At 35.9% G+C, this 18,777-nt stretch overlaps 1 protein-coding gene across 1 annotated transcript in view; it reads left to right on the top strand.

Moving 5' to 3' along the window:
* LOC135085914 (uncharacterized) overlaps positions 1-18,777 on the top strand; it is a 47,145-nt gene that overhangs the window by 11,088 nt on the left and 17,280 nt on the right. The window contains exons 3-4 of the mRNA XM_063980697.1: positions 9,649-9,908; positions 16,619-16,730. Coding sequence (XP_063836767.1) covers positions 9,821-9,908; positions 16,619-16,730 — 200 coding nt within the window. The 5' untranslated portion in view covers positions 9,649-9,820. The remainder of the gene's footprint in view (positions 1-9,648; positions 9,909-16,618; positions 16,731-18,777) is intronic.

The following is an 18,777-nucleotide window of genomic DNA, read 5'->3' as shown; positions in this document are numbered from 1 at the left end:
TTACAATTATTACCTTAATATTTTGCTTAGCATTTCCAGAGACAAACATTTGCCAAATGCTTAGAAAATGCTGAGAAAAAGAAATAAACTTACGCTCGTATTCACAAACATTACTGACATGAGGTCTCACAGTGCGCGTGGACGCACAGGGTCCAATCACAACCCAATCAAAGAGCTCTATTCAACGCTGTGCGTTCCGTTTGCTGCTTCACTTAAGCAACAATCAAAATCAAAATCAAAAATATTTATTCAGTTTAGACCACAAGTGGCACTTATGTTAATCTTATGACAATCTTTTGTGAATACGGGTGTTATGCCGGTTTTCACCATCAATCCCTATTTTTAAGTTACCCCTAAGGTACCACATAACAGGCATTTTGTTTTCATAAGGGTCACTTAAAAATAAAGGATTGATTGAAATGAAAACGGGCATTAGTCACCAGCCACAGTCGCCACTTTATAAATTACAAAATATTTATGAAAGTAAACTGGAAAAGTTCAACAAAGTACCCTGGCTCCTACACTAAAACTAAACCAATAAGTAAAATACACACACACAGGCACACAAACTAGGGTGAAATTGAGAATGATCGATCGCTGTCAGCGCGAAATGCACCTTATGTCATCATTATACAGTTCAATATCCATCATGGTGGTATACACCTCAACTGCTTTGATATGAGATTGTAGAAAATTGAATTAAGCTCACATATTATTATAGTTATGGTTGTGGATTAGGGCACTTACATCAATTTTAACGATGAGTAAGTGGTTATAAATGTACTACTAGTAGACTTATCGCAATATAGTGCTTAATACAACTCACACAAGAAACCTAACCTAAAGCCATGTCGCAGTAACTTAGTTTGATGTGTTGTCGTATGTACCTACCTTAATGTCGAAAAGGTTTTACATTGAGGTTAGTCTAAAAGGTATACTAATACTTCTGCAAATTACCCATGAGGATAATATTCAGACATAATACTCGTATAAGAAAAAGTATTACCTCCTACGTACAGTACAGTAAATACCTACATTACACAGTAGCATTAGAATTTGATAAGACACCACTTTCTACGATGACCGAGGCTTGCACGCTGATTCCCGAACTCCTTGGTTATTTTTTAAAATTAAAATGCATTCTTAAAAGGTTAGATTACATTTTAACCTCGTAGAGACTTCATTCAGTGATAAAATAATAAAGCTGTAGGCAATGATATTATATAAAAACAAAAGCAGATATGTTATAAGCGCTCGCGCTGTGAATACTCAAATACGTCCCAATTGGGACGTCTTGTGTTTAGTCTTCGTGTGGCCTGCGTCGTGCGCAATCGCGTGCGTACCACACCGTAAGTTCCTGTGTTCTTACCAAAATAAATAAAAAATGCCATCGTGTGTTTCGAAAGTGTACCAATTATGACTCTAAAGTAAACAAAATACAAGGGATCTCTTACCACATGTGATTATGCAAAATTATTTAGTATTTATATTTTCAATTATTTATGCAAACAATCAAGACGCCATGCGCCATGTTCAAGTTAAGAAAGAGAAAGCGATCTTGTTTTGACGTTAGAGCGATAAGGATGCGTGCGCTGCGGACATAGATTAGTTAGTGCAGAATCGTTAAAACTATAGCTATCTCTTTCATTTGCGTGCTATTTCGTATCTTTTGTTTCACTTATCAGTTACATTTGTCAATGTGTGCAATTTGGAATAGCTCGGCACGGATTAAAATCGTAATTTCTATGAACGTAACATATCTATAGTTCTATAATATCATTGGCTGTAGGTAATAATTTCCTTGAGCTGCTTTTATTTAAACAGGCAATGGTCACAGACAGACCAATCTTCTTAGGCTGAGTTGCACCACCTAACTTTAACGGTAACTTTGACGATAACCGGTGTTTTTATATGGAGTTTGACGGATTTTTGACGTTTGTAAAAGTTAAAGTAAGATGGTGCAAACCAGTCTTAGTTTCGTGCGCAAATAAAATTAATTCAACGTGAAAATGGCCAAATAATAAACTTTAAAACAAGCAGAATAATGCTATTTTAATACAAAAGTCATTTACCTTTCCATTGAACCACAGAAAGTAGAATTTTTCTGCGGTTCTACGGACTAAACAGTAGGTAGGTAGGATTTTTCCTTAAAATAATTAGTTTGTTTCGATAGCAACAAAAAGCAAGGCCATACATATTACAATAATTACAACATGACATACATAATTATGTAGAATACCTACCTACCTTGAAATTTCAGTCACCTGAAGAACACTAAACTTCGAGCTGTCAAAATTTCCCGCCATTTGACAGACGGAAGTAGATTTTTTAAAAAATTTAAATGCTGTGTTTACTCAAATGCCTTTTTTGAAAAAAAGTTAATAGGTACCTAGGTGTTTTTCAGAAAGGCTTTTTCTTAATAATTAATCAAATGTAATTATTATTAATGGTTTGTTCCTAAATAAAGAGTACAGTCTATTACCCCACCTATGTAATAAGAATTTATAACAAAAGTAGTAACAATAGTATCATTTATACATAAGATACGTTTGATATGTCCGCATAAATATGTATCTAAAATGTCAACATCAATATTATACGAGTACACTCGCAAAAACTTGATTTGTTGAATGAACTGGGTACTTATTTTTCATACTTACTGACTGATGGACTACAGTTTTTATTTCAGTAAACTGGTATTTCAATCGCTGACAGCATTGTCGTAAATGTTAGTTTCACCAAATAAAACCGCAGAAATAAATGTAAAGGTTACAAATCACATCTTCTACTATAATATAAAAATAAGTCGGGTTTTCCTCCCTGATGACGCTATAACTCCAGAACGCACGAACCGATTTCCACGGTTTTGCATTCGTTGGAAAGGTCTCGGGCTCCGTGAGGTTTATAGCAAAGAAAATTCGGGAAAAGGGGGTAAAACAGGATCCACGCGTACGAAGTCGCGGGCGGCCGCTAGTACCTTTTAAAATGTAGTACAACAATTACAGGAGAACCAGAGAACCATTTAGTTTTGCAGAACAAGTGAGTCCCGGAAAAACAAAAAAAAATATGCAGAGAGGAAAAGAAAGTTTTTGCCGCCAAAAGAACTAAAATGAGTAACCTTCATGAAACAAAACACTGTGTGCTGTATCGCCTATTTCCCACATCCGCCTTACCACGTTTTGTTCAAATTTCTTAGAATAATTTCGAAAACTGACGCAAAATGCAGTGATTGGCAAAAACGCTAGTACCGAAATAATAACCATTGGTAGAAAAACAAATGAAAATAATTTTCAGAGCAAAGAAAAACGTTTTTGGCGCCAAAAAAACTGTAACCTTCTTGAAACAAAACATTGCGTATTCCCACATCCGCCCTGTTCAAATTTCTTGGAAATTCGACAGTTTAAATTGTAATAATTTCGAAATCTGACGCAAAAAGCAATGATCGGCAAAATACTTTCAAACCGACGCACTCATGCAAAAATGCGTAGTTACTCAAGCCAAGAGGCGGCGTTTTTATTTAATGCAAAACACATTTTTACATTGCTAATGTTCTTTTTTAATACACGATACCAAACAATAGATTACTACAATTTGTAATATTGGTAAATAAATATGATACCTAAGTGATTTGTTATAAACTTACTTTCTTTACAATTTTTCTTTTTCTAGTTTCACCGCCAAACGATTTTCTTCTGCTGTTTCGCTGGAAGGTTAAACTGACAGAGAATGCCTTGTAAAATTGAGTTCGTTTAAATTCATTTATAAACTTTTTAAGGGGATACCTTAAAAAGTCCAAACGTTATGAGATTTTTTTTTCAGAAAGTAAAATAGGAGATCTGCTAACACTGCCAGTCTGCCAGAAGGGATATTTTTCAGCTAATCATCCATTACATCAATATGGTCCTACGATTTTGAAGCGTCGAGTGGTAAAAATCAAAAACCAACAACCCAGTATTGATTACTAGCGCCTTCTTGGCAATGTCGTAATATTTTAAGATAGTCCAACGTAGGTTTGATTAAAATAAATTACTTGACACTGGCTAATATGCACTATGCCATAATATAAAAAAAGAAAAAGAAAGTTTGACGGATTCAACTTGTTTGCCCGGAACAATCTATCTATCTTCTATATATAAATAAAAATGAATTGATGTTCGTTAGTCTGATTAAAACTCGAGAACGGCTGGGCCGATTGAGCTGATTTTGGTTTTGAAATGTTTGTCGTAGTCCAGGGTAGGTCTAAACGGTGAGCAAATACGCGCGCGATGTTGTTTTTCTGTGACAGACAAAATTCCAAACGGAAAGCTAGTTTAAAATAAAATTGGACTTGGAATACAGAGGAATAATTTTAAGCTATTTTTGGCAAGAGAGAGATTTGATTGCCCTCAACAAAAAACAAATACTTTACAGTTCTACCGTCCCGGTAAATAATTGAAGATTTGAAGCCAGACAAAACCTTGTAAAAATAATGGCAGCATGATCAGATCTATTTTAACTTAAAAAGGCGTTAACATCGCTTGCGCAACGAGAAACTAGCTGCGCCATAGAGTTTTTGCCTCTTTCTCAGCGACAAACGCGCCAGTTTTCACATGAATTTAACTGTTTTCTACTTTTTTAGAGCATCTTCCGCGGTGAGTAATTACGGCATTGGAACTGTAGGGAATGGCCAATCATGCAAAGTTTTTGTTTAGAAGAAATGAGGTCGATTAAAGTAAATAATCTACAGAATACAGATCAAAATGAGGGACACGTTCCACACACGCTCCACTCCACTGATATTGTAAACCCTTTAAATTGGTCTATTCTACTTTGATCACCTAGCTAGGTGATCAAAGTGGAGTCGAAGCAATACTTTGGTGTCCTTTGATCACCCATAGTAAAGATGACCTAGGTGATCAAAGTGGACTTCTTATCCATGGAGTCCACTTCCAGACACCACAAATCCAAGTAATCAAAGTGGAATAGACTTTTAAATTAATTTGTCCAGCACAAATTACTAAAACATGCCAAGAACTTAGCTCATTTAGTTTAGCTTAGCTCGCATCATTGACGCAGTTTTCCATAGTTCTATGCTAAGTGCAAACTGCAAACAAACAAACACACAATTTTAAATAGCTTGAAAAAGGTTCCTATGTAAGTAACTAGCTTAGCTCTTATTTCTGTAAACCTCCAGCAAAACTACACAAGTAAAAACATAGTTATACAAAAAAGTCCAGTGATCAACGAGGATCGAATTACCGACCACCGAATAGTCAAATCGAAAAGTCCGATGTCGACACCGTTGGGCTATTGTCGCCTCTAACCCAGCCTGGGTTGCTCCTTCTTTTACTCTAACAAACGTCAAAAAATATGTCAAAGTGCATACAAAAAGCACCAGCCCCCCTAGACAAAACGCACTTTTTGATCGAATCGAAAATCGAATCCGTCAAAACTCCATACAAACAAGGGGCTTTTCGACCACTTTTCGACTGGTTTGCGATTATAATTTGCACTTTGACCCACAGTTATCGTTAAAATTACGGTTAAAGTTAGGGGGTGCAACCCGTGCAACCTAGCCTCCTAAGAGTTTCTTGTGCTGCTTCTTCTCAGCATTGGCTCACATTATTGTCATGAAGCAGTGGCAGGGTTAAATACTGGCGCATAAAAGTTATATTTAAAAGCAAAAAGTAAATGACCTTTTATCAACCTCCAAAACGTAATTTCGCTTAAAAACATACAAATAATAATCTTTTATAAACAACTGTTTAATTTAAGAGGATATAAATATAAAATTATCGCCAGACACAAATTTTGACCGGACTTCGAAAACTGGCGATAAGATATCTGCTTACGTAACATTTTCGAAACGAAAGATAACCCGTCAGAGGTACAGCTTATCAGCATTCAAAATAGTGCGTGGCAGACAGAGGACAAAGTTTGACATTCGGAGAATAGGCTGGATATAGTTATTATTTTACATCTGTTTCAACTAACATAGTTTTTAAGTGCAATTGTTACTAACAAACTGAGTCCTGGTAACTTGAATAAAGAATCATTTATTATTATTATTATAGTTCCAAAATACTGAACTGTCCTATCCATGACATTGACAGTGGGGCGCCACCGTCAATACCGGGTCGCTGGTTCCTATTTTTGCCATGTTGGAAACCATATAGTTGAACGATGGTAGCGCCCCCCTGTCATTGAATTTGGTGGGACAGTTCAGCGTGGGTCGTCTATACTAGAAGACTAGAAGTGGTAGTTTTTTTTTTCACTGCTAGCAGACTGAGCAGTCATGCAGTCATGCTCTTGCCATAAAATTTTTTTTGTTCAATTATAGCTTAGATTGTACTTATTAGGCAGTGTCAAGTAAGTATAATTAAATTCAAGTATTTATATGATTCAATCGATGATGAATGAAAATGATAGACGAGATGAAATACCCCTTTTCCCTTGAGTTTCAGTAACCTGGGGCACTTTACTGAAATCTAACGCGGACTTTTTGAGAGAATTTTAGGACTGATGGTGCATTATTTTTTTCCATTTGCCTACACTCATGCACGCTCACCAACATGGTTAATAATAAATGTTACCATTACATTAATAGTCAGCTAAACAACAAATTTTAGAAAACAAAACCCTGAAAATATGCTAATAAAGAATTAGCATTTGAATCAAAACAAACTTAATATAATGTGAAATGACTTTCTACAAAATTCTGATCATTGCCATGTACCGCTACATAGATATTTGTTTGGTGCCGCAGTGGAATTTTTTGGTCTACGTAATAGTTAATATTTGCTGAAATATAAAATTATGATAGTTGGTGCTCGCTTGGTTCGTAATAATACTATTTTTGAACTGTTTTTGTGTACTAAGCTGTTTTGTTTTCATTTTATACTCGTATTAGTTCGCGCTACATTGTGTAAATAAGGATTATTTATTAATTTATAGATTGAAAAAGAAATATTCAGAAGAGGTGGGATTTAGTTATACGTTAGATGATCAAAGTAAACTAAAATAATAATTTAACGAGTCTACTTTGATCACCCAAGTCATCTTATTCATGGGTGATCATTTTTTTTTCATTTTCAAAATTTCTTTATTTCGTAAAATAATGTTACATCAAAACAGTTCTAGTGTACATCTTGGGTGATCAAAGGACACCAAACTGTCGCTTGGAGTCCACTTTGATCACCTGGGTGATCAAAGCCAGGTGATCAAAGTGGAATAGACCGACCTTCCCCACCGTGGGCCAAGGCATAATTATGCTGAGTAGAGTCCCATTGCGATGGGCATCGCTGTTGCAATAGCCTTTTTATTTCCTTGTAATATTTATGTGCTATTTCTATTTATCTTTTTTTCCGTATACCTTTTTTGTCCTTAACTAAGTGATGTTCATCGTAATAAATGTTTCTTTCTTTCTTTTCTTCCAAAAAGATGACTTAAAAATACGGCCGCTATACAGCAGCTTTTTGGAACGGTCAATGCAAAACCCGAACGGCCATCTTAATAGAACTTTCCACGAGCATGACGATACCAATGTGATACCAACGATACCTCTTAAATCCAGTTTATAATTGAGTCAGCGGTTTTTTGAACCAGAATTGTTTGTTTTGTTTCTATCTTGAAATAGCAAAGGCATCAGTTTTACAGCCAAGTTTTTCATTTGACATTTTTGTTTTTTCACTAGAATAAGGCAGATTTGCACTCCTAACTTTAACCGTAACTAAACGATAACCGATGATTTTTTGTTTGGAGTTTGACAGATTTTTGACGTTTGTTAAAGTTAAAATAAGATGGTGCAACTCAGCCTAAGTGGTTATAATTAAAAAAACTGAACTATGCAATTCAAGTGAATAATTTTTATCTGCATCTTTCTATAGGAAAAGAGAAAACGAGTTAAGACTTATTAGTTGAAACCATAAAGTTACTTTTACTATGCTTTTACCAATATGCCTTGTATGGTTCGTGAACCATAAACACGTCCATCTTACTAGAACCACCTAGAACTTTCCAGAAATCTAGCAACTACATAGTTCTCCTGTTCTTAATTCAAACCAGTAAGTAAACTTAACCGGCATTTGTTTTTTAACTGTACATTCTTTTGTTTGATTTTTATTCTTTCACTAGATTTACGCCAAGACATGATGTATCTACGAGTATACAACCAAGATTGACAATTTACTTCTTTTCATTAAAAAAAGCGAAGGAATACGTCCATAAATCATTCTTTAATAACCGCAATCCAAAATCACGCTTTGCCAATAGGATCGTAGAAAGTGACAGCCAGCACAAATGTATTTTTACTTCGAAATAAAAATCGGACAAAAGAGAGTACACGTCTAAAATATTGCTCGTATGAAGAAATCTGAAAGGTGTTGAAAAGCAGCTGTCATCGTGTTTTTATTTTTAATTTGATTAATTGTAATCAATATCAGTGTTTAATTATCGGCGATGTTATGTTTTTAATTAGGTAATCTGTATAATTAACAGTTAAGGAAATATTTAGATTTCAAATTGACTTTTTGTTAGTTTTGTTAATTGTATTCTTAAATGAGTACGACATTTTAATGAAAAAATGTTTGAATCTTTATAAGAACTGTCGCGCCAATAGAAAATGGGTTGTTTTCCAATTATCGAAAATAATACACTTGAATTTTGTTGTTGTAAGCTCGCTAATGTTTTGTACTTTCTTACATTTACATTACATACAATATTAATGTTCGGTTTGTTTATTTTACGTACACACGCCCACACTGTTTACTATCCATTTCCGTTTTTGCTCTCGCTCTAATCAAATGGCGATTCTTTGCGATAGAACGAGATGACATGACTTTCAATGGGTAGTTAACACTGTTGCCGATAGTACGTGCGCTATGATTTTCTCCAAAGTTTTGTGACAGAAAAAGATTTTATGGTATTTGACACTACTAATCGTTGACGTACTTTTTTATGAACTGTCAAAACGAGACTCCCATAGATTTTGTAGGGCAATACAAGCTGATGACGTCACTATTTTGACAACTCAAATGACTAAGGCTGAGTTGCACCACCTAACTTTAACGGTAACTATTACTATTATTAGTTTGTCACATTTTTGACATTTGTTAAATTTAAAGTAAGATGGTACAACTCAACCAACCTAACTTGTTATCTAGAAAGCGACCAAAATCTTCATTTACAATTTATTTAGTTTTTAAAATCAGGATGAAGAGCGTTTTTAAAAAGTTGTGTTAACAATTATTGGTGAATGGAGTCAAATACCCATAAATAAAAATGAGGACCGTTCATTGTGGAAAACCTTGGGGAGGCCTTTGTCCAGCAGTGGACGTCATTTGGCTTAAACGAACGAACGAACCACAATATTACAACATAATGATAAATTGCCACATAAAATCACTAAGGCTATGGGTTGCACCATCTTACTTTAACTTTGACAAACGTCAAAAATCTGTCAAAATCCATACAAAAACCACCGGTTATCGTTAAAATAACGGTCAAAGTTAGGTGGTGCAACTCACCCTAAGAGAAAATTCTCATTTTGACAGCTCAGCTTTTGAACGAATTTTTAGAACGCGTTTTTATTCTATTTTGTTTTGTCTATATTCTCCATAAAATAAATTACAAATACGAAATACTTTTTAACATTTAATTCCTTTGTTGCAGGTAAAAAAAGAAACAAACCACCGAAGTACGACATTCCAAAGCAAATGTACCTAAAATAAAAGACATAAGAGGCTTGAAGAACGAGCGCGAACGCAGGCGAGCACACGCGAACGCGAGCGAAGCGAACAGAGCGAGATTAGACTGACGCGAGCGCGAACACAAAAGCACACAAATGAAGATGCTGCCCCAACAGTATTGTTTAAGGTGGAAACACCATCATTCGAATGTACAGAATATGTTCGCACAGCTGCTAGAAAAAGGTTAGTATTTTTTTTCTTCTTTAAAAAAAAATATAGCAAATAGCCCAGTGCAAGTGGTGTCAGTGACAGACTCTCCGAATCCAGATCGAGGAACGCGGTTTCACTGTATTGCCGCTGTGGCGGTGCCTCTTGACTATTGTGGTGAACCTACTCGTCGTAATACAAGCAGTTTAGCTCAGCACGAGTAATTATTCATCATCATCATTTCAGCCATAGAACGTCCACTGCTGAATATAGGCCTCCCAATGTTTTTTATGTTGATTGATTGGTAGCGGCCTGCGTCCAGCGCTTCCCTGCTACCTTTACAGGTGGACGTCCCGCGCTGCGTTTTCCGGTACGCGGCCTCCATTCCAGAACCTTGCTGCCCCATCGTCTGTCAGTTCTGCGAGTAACTAAACTGACCATCACTACCTTAGTTTTAGCTTATTTATTGGTGGACGGACAACTTAGTTCTAGTTTAGCTTAGATTAGTTCACTGAGTTTAGTTTTCATTTAGTTTAGCCGGTGGTGGACGTTCGGCTTTAAGTAATAAAAATACTCTTTGTTTAATATACTAGACAGACAGACACCAGACAGTCGTTCGTTCGTTTGTTTCAACCCAATATTATTATGTCCAGTGCTCGACAAGATCTCCCCAAAGATTTCCACAACATTCAGTAGCCTACTGAAGCGAAAATACATAAATAGATTGTGACACATTTTTAACTTTTTGAACACTGTGACACATTTATTTTCTTGCGATGCTTCTTCTCAGCACGGCCATTTATTGTCCCGAAGCAGTGGTAGGGTCAATAATATTGGGACGTGTAAAAGTTCTTTTTAAAAGCCTACTTGCAAAAATAAATGAGTTTTGATGAAAAGTAGTACACCAAAAACAGCCTGCATTAAAGTGTTTTTTAAAAAATAAACTGTAAGTTAAAATTAAGTTGTCCTAAAACAGAATAGAAAAGTCTAAAATACGAATTTCGGCCTCGTTCTGCCAATTTTTACTAACTCTTTGGTCATGAACTAGCGTCAAAAAACAAAATAATACCACGAGACAAAAGAACGACCTTAGTACATGAAGGCCAACTTCGGTTGCTGCATAATATTTTTAATATGCCATTTTAAATTCGCACAAAAACACTTTTTTGGAAACAACTTCTTAAAATAAACTCGACCTTTTAAAGAGGTCAGTGGTCAGGGCGTATTTTTGAAGCATTCGAATTTACATTTCGTATACGATTTTGCAAAAATGTTTACGGGGTTAAGATTTGCGTGATTTCGTATGCGAATATCGATTCTAGCGCTTCAAAAATACGTCTCAGGTGGAAGTATAAATAAATTCCAATTTTAAACTCGATTTGAATACATTTTTAAGAGTTCAAATTCCGAATTCCAATTTTGAACTTCGAACCTTAGGCAAGAATGGTAAAATCGCTTTTATAAAATAAGGCTGAGTTTCACCGTCTTACTTTAACTTTGACAAACGTCAAAAATCCGTCAACTCCAAATAAAAAGCACCGGTTATTGTTAATGTGACGGTAAAATAAGGTGGTCTAACTCAGCCTTAAGTGTACTAAAAGACATAACTGTTGGCCAAATCCTCCATTTGTTCCTCCAATGGAGACTATTATGACCTGATGACGAAGTATTTAATTTTTGCACTTTTCTTTTGAAAAAAACTCGGCGCTAGTTACTCTTTAATCGCTTTCGAATCGACATTATTGCTTTGTCTATTAATAAAATGCCAAATGTTGTTGCAGGAATGGATAACAACTTACTTTTTTATTTATATTTTTCACTATTAACGACACGCGGCCGATGTAATATGATAAAGTAATACACTCGATTTTGAAATGTCGTGTTTATTTTTGTAATTGTTTTACGATATGCTCACAAATTAATTGCTGTGGTCGCACGCGCATTTGATGTCCTGTCCGGGAATTGACAAATATTGTATTTTTTTTCTTGTTCATAGCACGCGACGCGTTATTTTTATTTGTTATTTTATGAAAAACCTTTTACTGTAGTTGGTTTTAAAATTGTCCCGTGATTCGTTTTCTTTTTCATGGCACGCGAAGTGGCACGATAGGTATATTATGTTATTTTATAAAATATCGTCTCAAAAATGTACTTTTTGGTGTCGTGGTTTTAAAATTAAAAAAATTCCATGGTTTCGACACAGGTTAGGACCCCATATTGCTGTGGATGTTGTAAGAGATGACTAAGGGAGATTAATATGCGAACATGCCTCCCCAACCTGTCTAGCCAAGTTTAGGGAGTCTAGGCCAAATACTCCATTTGAATTTTCAGTGAGATGATAAATAAAACTAATTTTATTTTTGCAAGTAGGCTTTTAAAAAGCACTTTTACACGTCCTAGAACCATACCACTGCTTCGGGACAATAATTAATGGGCCGTCAATCAGTGCTGAGAAGAAGCAGCGCAAGAAACTTAGTTACTATTGTCAGCCTCTTTTTCAAGGTTTTACAGTCTTTAAAATATGACGCACTTATAAATATTATAATGAATATTTTGGTGCATAATCTAATAAAACAGAGAGTGCATAGATACCTCTCATTATAAACATGGTAGTAGACACTTAGAAGTTAAATAAAAGACAAATATTCTTCTATTTTTATGTTTACCGAAATATGACTTAACATAGCACACGTGTCTCGATTTTGAAATGTATTTTTAGATACATTCAATTAATTTATTGTAATTTATTTAAGAGCGTCGCATACATTTTATTCTATTTATACATCAATGATGAAATATTTATAATTTTGAGAAAGTTTGCATGTCTTTACCATTGACCAATACAATTATTGCTTTGCCCGCGACTTCGTACGCGTGAAAATAGTGAATAATATTTCCCGTTATTGCAACATTTTTGTTTACTGCTCCGCCCCTCTTGTCTTTAGGGTGATGTTTTATAGCCTAACAAAAGCCTTCCTCGATAAATGGGCTATCTAACACAAAAATTTTTCAACCAGTAGTTTAGAGCAAGATTTTGTGACATTTAGATTTGAAAAAGTAATGAAAAATTGTTAAGGTTTTAAATTTTCCATACAGCATTATTTTCTAAAATACTGTTATAGTTACGGTTAAAGTAGCCTTAGTTGCATCTGTATGATAATAATATTGTTGCATTATAAAAAAAACGCATCTACATTGAAAAAAGATATCTGTCAAGTATTTATATTTTTAGTTTCGTTGCTACATTAGAGAATTAATTAACATAACCATGTGTTTCTATACTCGTATTTATTTTTGGATACATTTGAATAATTTACTTTAATTATTTACTAGAGTAGTTGCTATGCGATTGGTAACTTTTGGTTTTATTTTATATTTTGTATTGTTGAAATATTTTTACCACTGGTTGCAAATTTTTTTACTATTTTTGTACTTTGGACTTTTAACGTAATTATTATAAATCCGAATATAACCGCCTGTGCCTGTGTATTGTAGTGGTAAGATCATATAGGACCATAGATCGTCTCGGGTTCTAATCCCAGTGGGGGCAAAATTTTTTACTTGGCTTGTGGTAGGCTTGTTAATAATCAGCCTTACTTTAACTATAGCCAAAATCAAATCATTTAATGGAGTTAGTCAAATATGGAGTTTCCATACAAAAAACACCGGTTATCTTTGTAGTTACCGTTAAAGAAAGATGGTGCAACTCAACTCAGCCTAGAGTTTTTTATTCGATAAGACGCAATAAAAAAAAGTTCGTTTAAAGAAAGAAGCTTACTAAAAAGTTTTACTTGCCACTGGCCAGAGGCGAAAAAGCCATTAAGAAAAATAACTTTTATTTTTAATTGTATTGCCAGTACGAGTATTACGCAAACCAATGTTTTGATTGCGCGATTCAAAATGACGTCACCACATTAAATTGATTCAAATTTACATTGACGTGTATGCTATGGACCGGGCATATAAAATAAACGTGCTCGGTACATACACGATTTGGGAAAGGAACATGGCTGCAATGTAAGCAATCAGCTGACAAATACACACATAAACAATCATTTGTCAGCTGATTGCCTATATTGTGGCCATGTTCTTTTCCCAAATCGTATAAGTACCGAGTAGGTACGCGTCAGATAGTTGGTGACGTCACATGAGAATGTTGCCAGAATGAGTATTACCTACTATTGACCAAACATTATCTTTTTTTTCATACCTCACCATGGGTAACTTAGAAAAAGATACAGACGTTTCTTTCCCACTGCTGCAACCCCTGTGTAGCCAGGATCTAAAGCTTGATCGCCAATAAAAACCCAACCAGTGGAGGTCAAGTTTGTCCCGAGGGAAAGTTAAACTGTCATTGGACCCGTGACGAAATTAATCAGAACATTCAAATGTTTTTATTAATGTGTCAATTTGATATTCGTGCAATTTTTGTATAAATCAATAGGGCCTCTCCACTTATTTGGTACCTCCATGGTATCATACGACACTAACCTAGCCACTGACGGAAAGTTTTGAACAAAAAACCTACTTGTCTTTTGGATTTAGAGGCCAATCGGTTTTTTGACCACACTGGACTTTGAACTCATGATAATACGAGTTGGCCACACAAAGACAAGATTATTAACATTTAAAACGCGTGACCAAAATTTTTATTTGAGTTGACAAACATCGAAAAAATCTACAACTAACTAAACTAGGTCTGATTTAAAAAATATTTTTGTTTATCGAAGAAGGCTTTGGGATATTAACTTACAGCCAGGGGCGCGGAGCAGTAAAGAAAAATGTTGCAAAAACGGGAATATTATTCAAACTATTTTCTCGTGTAAGTCGCGGGCACCGCTAGTTTAGAAATTTAAAGGGCCATAGATAGATAGATATCTCTATAGGGTTTATGAAACTGCTGTTGGGCTTAAATTGTTATTTTAATTAACTTAAAACATGCTGAATAAGGCCCAGAACAGACGGTGAAACGCAACTGCAACGAAACTGCAACTTTCTGATGATTCTTATGAATGAAACTGAAACTGAAAGTTTCAAACTGGTCGCGTCATGTGTTGTCTCTCAACGGACGCTATGGCAGAAACTTAGATACAACTCAAAAGTAACTAGCAGTTGCAGTTTCGTTGCAGTTGCGTTTCACCGTCTGTTCTGGGCCTACTCGTAAGTGTTCCGAAAAACGTATAGTTTGCGACTTGTAGAGCAAAAACTAAAAAACCCGCCAAGTGCGAGTCGGACTCGCGCACCGAGGGTTCCGAACAAACCTGTAGGTATACAAACTGTGATTTTGTTACAGCTTAAAGGTACTATAGACCTGAGTATTTGATACCTCTCCAGCCAGACAGACAGACATGACGAATCCGTTTCAGCTCATAATGACAACTTCTCAAAATGACAACCAGGACGCAAAATGTCCACTTCTCGGAATGACAACTTCTTGAAATGTCAACTTCGCTAAAAGACAACTTCTCATAATGTCTATTTCTCACTATGACAATTAATTCGCATTTGTTCAACTTCGCATAATGTCAACTACTTGTTGATATTTTATTTTTATTATTTCTAGAGTTCTAGTTCTTCTAGAGTTGTCATTAAATGCGAAGTTGACCAAATGCGAATTTGTCATTGTGAGAAATAGACAATATGAGAAGTTGTCTTTTAGCGAAGTTGACATTTTAAGAAGTTGTAATTTCGAGAAGTGGACATTTTGCATCCTGGTTGTCATTTTGAGAAGTTGTCATTATGAGCTGAAACGGACGAATTTAAGGGTTCCGTTTTTTTCCATTTGGCTACGGAACCCTTTTGTTAATAATAAACTGTTTTTATCGGGGTACTCCCAGCGTCCCAGTGTATTTTTTCTCAGATAGGTCAAATCAAAATAAAACTGGTTTCTTAGAAGTCGTTCACTCAAAAATTCTCGAAATATTTTTGGTTGAGTCATGCCCGAATCTATTTTAATACTCACGTTGTTTCTTTGTATACAGGAAACGAGAACGTAAATGTTCAAAATGTTATTATATTACTAAGATAGTGGAGTTCTAAATAAAGGAGAGCTAACTTTGTTCATTCTTCGGTCATTTGTGTTTTTCATACATTCAATTGAGTCTACAACGTGTTGACGAAAAAATTTACGAATAGCTTCTTTTTCGCTTTAAAATTACAACTCTATAAACGATCCAGTAATTTCATTTATTTTCGCATATTTTTTCCTTAGTCACCCCTTACGACATGAAGAGTGGGGGAGTCCTCTACTCTGATAGAACCACACGGCTTAGGGCCCGGTTTTCACCAAGGCGTAGCGCAGCGGAGAAGTTTTGGGCCGTGAAATTTTTCTATAGAACTTGACAGCGGCGGTGACTTGTCGAGGACCGCAGCTGTGCACAGCGTAGAGGAGTGGAAATAATGCAATCTGATTGGTTTTTCAAAACACTTCTCCGCTCTGCTCCGCCGTGGTGAAAACCGGGCTTTAGGCAGAACTTTTTTAAAATAACGAATAGTCCCATTAACCCCTTGTGGCAAGCTAAATAAATATGCTTGTGTTACGACAGGGTTCACCACTATACAAGGTTTACGCTACTTCTTGCCCATATTTTGTCCCGAATTGGTGGTAGGGCAATCTATATTTGGAAGGCATGAGCGCCCTGGAAAGGGCCTAAGTACCTACTGAATAAAATCTTTGACTTTGAATAGTCCATGTATTTTGTTTGCGAATTTTCCCAAGTCTAAAGTAATTTCTATGTATTTTCCAGAGCGGTTCTGCGACGTGACACTGTACTGTTCACCGAGCTTCGCGACGCAGGTCCCCAATAAAGACACGGTGGACCCCCACCACATACGAGGGGTGTCTCTCAGGGCACACAGGTGAGACGCAAGTTACATTACTATACGGTGTGCTAACCATGAGATTTTGAGGTGTGCCTTCCATAGCGAGTGCATCAAAGAAAATCTATGAAGATTTTAGTTCTTGAAAGTAGCTGCTAGGGGCGCTATACAATATGTCATACATTTAATGACATTTTTTTTGCGCAGTCGCTAGCGGGCACATCTAGGTAAACTCATGGCACTCGGGACTATTCCCACCTCTCGTTCCCACCGCTGCAACTTCTGTCTGCAGCTAGACTGCCAAGAGACAGTGCCGGATTAAGCCAGCGCGGGGCCTGTAGCAAATTTCTATCAAGGGGCCCTTGGTTTGCTTTAGGTTCTCAAGTTTAGGGTATTAAATGAAACAAAACTGTTATCTACAAATGAACTTTTCTTGATTTAATGTGGGCAAATTTAGAGATAACACTTTCAATATCAACTTCTTTAAGGAAATCATGCTCTACGAGTATATTCAACAAAGTAAGATGATTATAATAATAAATAATAATAAGTTGTGCTTAAGTGGTGGGGGCCTCCGAAAGGGGCGTTTTTTCGGTTTTCCGGTTATACCGCGTAAAGGACTTACCGTATCGAAAAGTGGTCTTCAGGACGGTTAAAGGGCACTTAATTCTGCATTGAATAAGACCAAATTCATATGTTTTGGACAAACCGTTCTCGTGCTTATCTTCGACAAAGTAGAAAATGTACGTATAATTAATAACCCTCTCTATGTCCAATAGCTCGTCACCCGCAGGAGAGGAGAGTCTTTATGGGCAACCAATGAAGCCATTAAAGCAATAAAATCTTTTGTAGGAATTATTTCCGATTTAATTCATTTTTGTGTTTAATTCTACTGGCCTATTCAGACTGCATAAGATTGGTAATTCATTTATGGGAAAATGTATTAAATTCTTTAATAAATTACCACAAACTGTTGTAGAACTACCCATTCACCATTCATAAATTCAAAGCACATATTAAAAGTACCTTAATGAAAAAGGGCTACTATAAAGTCGATGATTATTTAAAAGATAAAAATGTTTGGGATGCGTTACTGCCTAGCTCGCATAAATATTTATAGTTAACTTTGTACATTTTAAAGCCTGTAAACCTTTGAAAAAGAGGCAGACAATAGTGACTGAGTTTCTTGCGCTGCTTCTTCTCAGCACTGGCCCATTTATTGTCCTGAAGCAGTGGTAGGGTTAATACTGGGACGTGTAAAAGTGCTTTTTTTAAGCCTATTCACAGAAATAAATGAGTTTTATCGATTATAATTAAACATTAGAACATTCACGTTAAAAAGTTCGTAAAATACCTACCTACTTATTTTTATGATTTAACGTGATGAAATAGAGTTTTATATTTTCAAGTGAAAGTAAAGCATAGCCTAAGCGCTTCGCGTTTAAGGCATGCAAGATATTTTACGCTCCTATCTAAATTAATATTTTTTTTATTTCGGTCAGACAGGCGTTGGAGCGCGGGGCCCCCAAATTCGCGGGGCCCGTAGCATTTGCTACTCTTGCTACGTGGCTAATCCGGCACTGCCAAGAGAAATTATTCGTATTCGACAAAAAAGCATTTGTACTTTTTTTACCACAGCGGGGGATCTCTTGGTCGTCACCTAATGAAAAGTAGAGTTTTATCTGAAAACCTTACCAGGACCTCATATCCTCATAGCTTCTAGTAAACCAGGGAGGGTCATGCTGCTGCAGTACCTAGAAACTGAATGATCTGATGATTTTGACGGTTTTAAGGGTATTTTTGAATGGTCAAATTAAGCCCATGTTTATTTAGTATTATCTATTTATACAATAAAAGCGATAGTTCACTTACTGACTGACTGACTGACTCACTCATCATGAAATCTCAGAAACTACAAGTGCTAGGAGTCTCAAATTTTGCATGGGGTTTCCTTTTAGAACGTATGTGCTCACTAAGACGGGATTTTGCAAAATTCCACCTCTAAGGGGCTTAAAAGCGGAATTTACGCGTACGAAGTCGCGGGCGATCGCTAGTATTAAATAAATAATGCTTACAATATCAGGAT

The sequence above is a fragment of the Ostrinia nubilalis genome, chromosome 30 (genome assembly GCF_963855985.1).
Source record: "Ostrinia nubilalis chromosome 30, ilOstNubi1.1, whole genome shotgun sequence".
Lineage (NCBI taxonomy): Eukaryota > Metazoa > Arthropoda > Insecta > Lepidoptera > Crambidae > Ostrinia > Ostrinia nubilalis.
This window is presented reverse-complemented; position numbering and strand designations above follow the sequence as displayed.